Genomic DNA, 6,000 nt, shown 5'->3' with positions numbered 1-6,000 from the left:
ATTCCGGCATTTCGGCTAATTATTGCTAGGTTCGTGCAAATAAACGGACGCGCGCACGGCCCGGAATATTCGTTACCGTTTCGCATGGCGACCGCGTGGCCGAGCCCAAAGAAACGGGAAATGCTACTGTATGCATGTATACACGCGCAAACACATCGGCGGTTTCCACGGAAAAACTTGCTATCGAATTCCAATATTTGGCAAAAGTTCCTCGAAATGCTTGTTCCTTTGTCGGCAACTTTCTCGCTGCAGCGAAATATTTATCCGCGATTGTTCGATCGCCCGCTCTCTCTCTCTCTCTCTCTCTCTCTCTCTCTCTCTCTCTCTCTCTCTCCGGCCGAACCTAAAGGATCCCGAGTCCTGGACAAACAAACGGTGATCGACCGTCTGAATTTTCGAGGAGTCGATCGTTGCTCGCAAAATTTTCGGGGCGATCGTTTTTGAGGAGCCGCTTAATAACACCGCCGCTCTAAAAGATAGGATTCAAATCGAGTTTTCTTCTTTGATAAAGAGATCCGGAATTGGTCCATTGAGCCGGCGATCCTCGCAGATACTCCGCGACTCTCCTCTCTTCCTCCTCTCTTCGTCGTTCTCCCCCGCTCACCCCCACTGTGCTCTGCTGTCCCCCGCGAAATTCTCCGTAAACAGACGCATTATTCTCGGCGTATCTCTGGGTCGGCCAATCGGAATTAACCGGCGGTTACGGCGCGCATTTATTTCGGCGGAATAGTGATTTTATTCTGTGACCACGGCTCGCCAATCGGGATTTCATTAAACTGTAATTCGATTTTATTCCTGGGAGACGCGACGTCGCGACCGAGCCGCAAACAGCGAGCTTTTAATCACTCGTCTCGTTGAACAGACCCACGGAAAACGTTAATTTCGAATATAATGATTTATAATCGAATCGAAAACCGCCGAGTTCCGCGTTGCGTCGCACGGTTTTCCTTCGCGTTGAAAAGCTCGCGAAAATACAGATTTTCAAAGTATAAAGCAAATTTATGCCGATATTGTACTTTTGTTCCGTATAATTCAATGAAAATATGAACGTTGATTTTCTTATCAATCGGATGGATCATCCTTTAAAAATGTTACAATTGAGGCCACAGATTTGAAATCGGCGGCCACGAAATCATAAAACTACTAATATTCATTAGAACCGTATCGAGTTATGAATCGTGGCCAGCTTGTCGGCAAAAAGTACTACCACGTCTTGCGTCTGCTTCCTTCGTCGTTCGGTTTTCCCGAAATTTTGCGAAGATGTTTGAGCGACGTCGAATCACAGTTTGAAAGTATTCGCGGCAGAAGTTCGCAGCGGTTCCACGCTCTATTTCGCGCGGGGAAACGTCACCGACGATTTTTCACGAAAATGAAATGTCATACGAAATGAGCGTGCCGTGCATCTGCGACTTGCTTTTTGATAAAGGATGAGCACTATTATTCTAATGGCACGGCAGTCACATACCGCATGATTCTACATCAACTGTAAACAGCTGTCCGGACGACTACCGACGCTTCCTCCTGTTCTTTTTACATATTGCGCCCGGTTTCGCGCAAGCGTCGCATCAATTATTTCTGCGCGGCGGATCTTTCTGCAAATTCGTATTTTCTGCCGTTATTTTGAGAACAAAAAATGCGATTCGCAAGCAGTTTGTTTTTTGCCCGGTTGAAACAGTCCTCTGGCAACGATACCGTGAAATTATTATCACCTTCGGTCGACGCAAGCTTCCTTTTAGTTTGAATTTTACTTAAATTGATCTGTAAGAAACTTTTTCCAACCGTTGTTGACAAATGTCACACACTATCTCAGCACGAATAAATTTGATAAAATAAGAATAAAATGCTCGATTAAACATTCTTGCCTTCGATCGATTTGCTTACATATACAATCTGTTTAAAAATACAAAATTCAGATATCAACAGTTTGGACAATTAAAGTTCCACTGTACTGCAATAATTTTTATTGTTCGCTCGACTGCAAACGGTGAAAACAATCTTAGCCCCTGTTACAAGCGTCGTCGCTGATCCCGGACGGAAGACACGATTCGCGACTATTCCATCGAGCTGATCGCGATAGACGTTGACTGGAGATGTCTGGTCGGAGAAGATCACCGAGTCTGCTGGCTTTCAAAATAGCCGAGGGACATTTACATTCTGTTGGCTGGGTGGTTGCGTTCTTCGCGGCGGTAAATAGGATCCTCGTCGCGAAGGTTGGAATTAGCCGCGTTCTTCGCGGTTCCCTTCTGTTACCGGCACGTTACTCGCAATGCGAGTCTCGCATGCCGCGAGCCGAGTCGCGCCGGAAAGAAAGAATACACGTGTGCGACGGAAGAAAGACCGAGCCATGACAAAGACGTAGCGAAAAAGAGAGCGAGAGGGAGAGAGAGAGAGAGAGAGAGAGAGAATGGGAGGGAGGGAGAGCGAGAAGGGGGTTGGTTACACAAAGGGGTGAAACAGAGAGAGCCACGGAGAGTCGATAGGTGGATTGGAACGGGTCCGACTAAGAAAAGTCGAAAATCTTAAGTCGGGGGTGGTTGACGCCCCCGCGATGCGATGGGCGGCGACTCCTAAGCGCCGATTGGCCTGGTTCAGCAAAGGGTGAGAGATTTGGTGCCGGGGTGGCGGAGATATGCGCCGTGACGCCGGAACATCGGCGTGTGCACGTCTGCCTCTGCCGGTCCCCTCCAAGCTCGAGGACGCCAGTCGACGCCGGGCGTCCCGAGCGCGCAGTCGTGGGAACCGTGGTTGTCGTTCGAGGCTCCGTAGCACGCGTTCCTCGATCTTTCGATCCCTCGGCAGTCCCGTCTACCGCGATCCAGGGTTACGTCGCAGTGCTGCATCCTCTGCGGTCCCTCCGCGAGAAAGTCGTCGCGTCCTACCAGAGAAATCGCTGCCGCACGGCCAGCGAACGACACCAAACGATCGATATCGACACGCGAGGGACAGTGACGACCGCGTTCCGCCCCCGTTCGCAGGTCTTCCTGTTCGCGCGACGATCTCGAGGATCGGTCTAGGATGCGCTGGAGAGGGATCATCTTCTACAAGATCTTGACCTAATCGAGCTAAAGAACAGAAAGGACGCGAAGACACGGTGTGTCTCGTTGGCCGGATGGAGGATCGCCCGGAATACGTCTCCGGCGAACGCTTCCGGTGGATGCAGGCCGATCGAGAGCTAGGACGTGCGCGCGTGGTGAAACGTTCTTGCGGATCGAGGAGACAGCTCCGCGGATGGGACGATCCGAACGAGACGGGCTCCGATCCGGCGAGAGACTCTGCCGGGCCGGTTGGCTTTTCTACTGCTGCCGCCGTTTGCGGATGCCAATCGTTAGCGGAACAACGTGCTTGTGCTACCGGTTCCGAGTCGGCTTCGAGGATCCCAGTGTCTGTTAAAAGAAATAGCGACATGGCTTTCAGCTTCCTGCCACGGATGGCGGCTTTCTTCGTGTTCGCTTGCCTCCTGATCCAGGACGGACGGCCGACCTCCGCTGCGTTCACCACCGGTAAGAAGCATCGGTGTATCCTATTCCGTACCGTGGCGCGTATGTCACTTTTTCTTTCGATGGTTCCAACCACTTTGCGGGGTTACGGGGTCAGGTTGCAAGTTACCTGTTACCTGTTAACTGTTGTCGCCCGTCACCTGTCACAGGAACCCTTTTGTCAATTGTTTTTCCAGGCTCCTCGCGTAGTTGAGCGCGGCGAGCATCAAAGCGATATATCGGACATGCGAATACGACTAGACCGGAGAGGCTGCTGGGTGCAACGCGTGCGTTGCTCGTTTAACGTTACGGATGACAACTACGATCGCTGCGTCGATTCTGGCGAGCATTATTATCAGTCACGCTTTCGCACAAGGCTGTCATGGCTGACCGACACTTGCCGCTCTAAAGTTGTTCGTTAGCATAGTATTATTAGGCTAGTTAGTAACCATTTCTCTTCCATCTTCCTCTGTCTTGGATAGAGGATCTACGAAAGACAATCGCGATCTGTACCATCCAAACGGCGTGAAACTGCTGCCTAGATAACACCGAAACACTTTGGAGACGATCCCAGATAAGCGTTTGTCCATTATGACTATGGTAGGAATTTTTCTTATATTTTTCGCGATCCATCTATCAATAAATGCGAACAATCCTCGTGAAAAAGAATCAGAGATAAATACGTCGACGAAGCTCTTTCTAATTATCTATATCAAAATCAATGCCAAATAAACTGTTTTAAACAAAATTTCGGAAAGCTTTTTCAAAAATAAATTTAAACCATGAGCTATCAGGATATACAGCGAAATATTTTTACGCTATAAAACGTCTACTCTCAAAACCTGGTATCGTTGTAAGACAATTCTAAGTAACCGTTCCATCATGCGATAGTTCCTGTCAGTCTGTTTTATTCGCGTAACCAAGGCTCTACCGTTCATATAAAATGAATCGATGAGTTCACGATAAGCGTAACAGAATTATTCTGTCGTTCCACTTTCGAGGAAACATGCGAAATAGTTTGCGACGCTTAACGACGCTTAAAGTAATCTCTTACGTTCAAGTAAAACAGAGCGTAAATGAGCGGAAGGCTGGCAGTGGATTTTTCGGAATCACCGTTCATCCACTTCACGACAAGCTCATCGCGAAAATTCGCACGCAAGTGCCTTGTAAATCATTCATCCGGAAGTTTCTGTATCGGTATCACGTATAGCGAAGGGAGGCGCGTGATGACGGATGACGCCATAAAAGTATGCAGTCACGTTCTGACGTTGGTATTCCTCGCGCCGCCGAATAGTGCGAGTCGTAAATATGCGATGATACGTTAAACACGGCGACCCAACGAGAAACAGAGAGACAGAGGTAGGAGAGATGGAGAGAGAGAGAGAGAGAGAGAGAGAGAGAGAGAGAGAGAGGGAGAGTGAGAAGAAAAAAGATGAAACGACCGCTTAAATATTTTAACGACGTCTAATGACACGTGGTATGCGTTCCGCCCACGTGTGGAATTATTCAGACCGCAGGGTGGGTCGGGGCGGCGGGAACTAGTTTGCGCGGCGGCTTGCTGCTCTCGTTGAAATTCGCTTTCTTTCCCGCAACCCTTAAAATTTCATGCGATACACACGCGTGTCCCGGCCGGAAACTTTTCCCGAAGAATCTCGGCCGCGGGAAATTCTGAGGACGTCGTCGCCGGGCCGTGTTTCCTACGGAGAAGCGGTCCCCAAGCTGTGTAAACGCTCAAAGAGTGATGCGCGCGCGCACACACAAAGACACACACACGCGCACGCCAATTCTCTCTCCGTCTCTCTCTCAGTTGGTGCACAGGTAGCTTTGGCACACGTCCCCACCTGGTCGACGGACCGGTGATAATTCAATCGAGCCATTTTCACGCGTTAAATTCATTTCGCGACAAGCTGAAGCAGTCCTTTCCTCCCGTAGCCTTTGTGCCCTTTCGACGGTACCGGACCGGCAAAGAGCCCTTTGAGCTTCTCCCGCCAGGAAGATAGCGAGCGACACACCTCGTGGCGATGTCGTTTGTAAGCATCGTCACAAAAAGCTCGTTGGCGGTTCCTAATACACGGCGCAGAGCGTCGCAGCGTGGCGGCGCGAAATTACACTTCAATGGCGAAATTGCGGCCAGGAATGAGCTACCGCGTCCTGCGCGTTCAACCATGCATAATTCATAAGCGGCCCGGTCGCGAGGAAAACCTCAGGCGATAAATATTTTTTGAAGCCGGAACGACGGAAAAGTGCATGCAAATGAATTGACCCTAATGCAGCCCGCTACCACTTACAACGCCTCCGACGCTTACTACACAAGGCCCGTTGCTGGTGCAACCCCGGACATTTTCTTTCGGGAACGATCATTATTGTCTAGGTCTTCGATTAACGCTTCTTTGCTGAAGCGAACGCTGCAACAGACAAACACCAATGTCGAAACGATCATTATACGTAAATCATTGATTTCACTAAATAGGATAGAATATGAAGTATTTATTTATAGTTTGTCGGTTTATTTTTCTATATTACT

General features: G+C 49.4%; 1 protein-coding gene across 1 annotated transcript in view; it reads left to right on the top strand.

Moving 5' to 3' along the window:
* Positions 1–3,109: 3,109 nt before the first annotated feature.
* Positions 3,110–6,000, top strand: part of LOC144469774 (lachesin) — a 259,484-nt gene continuing 256,593 nt past the window's right edge. Inside the window, exon 1 of the mRNA XM_078180383.1 lies at positions 3,110–3,500. Coding sequence (XP_078036509.1) covers positions 3,110–3,500 — 391 coding nt within the window. The remainder of the gene's footprint in view (positions 3,501–6,000) is intronic.

The sequence above is a fragment of the Augochlora pura genome, chromosome 5 (assembly GCF_028453695.1).
Source record: "Augochlora pura isolate Apur16 chromosome 5, APUR_v2.2.1, whole genome shotgun sequence".
NCBI classification, from domain to species: Eukaryota; Metazoa; Arthropoda; class Insecta; order Hymenoptera; family Halictidae; genus Augochlora; species Augochlora pura.
This window is presented reverse-complemented; position numbering and strand designations above follow the sequence as displayed.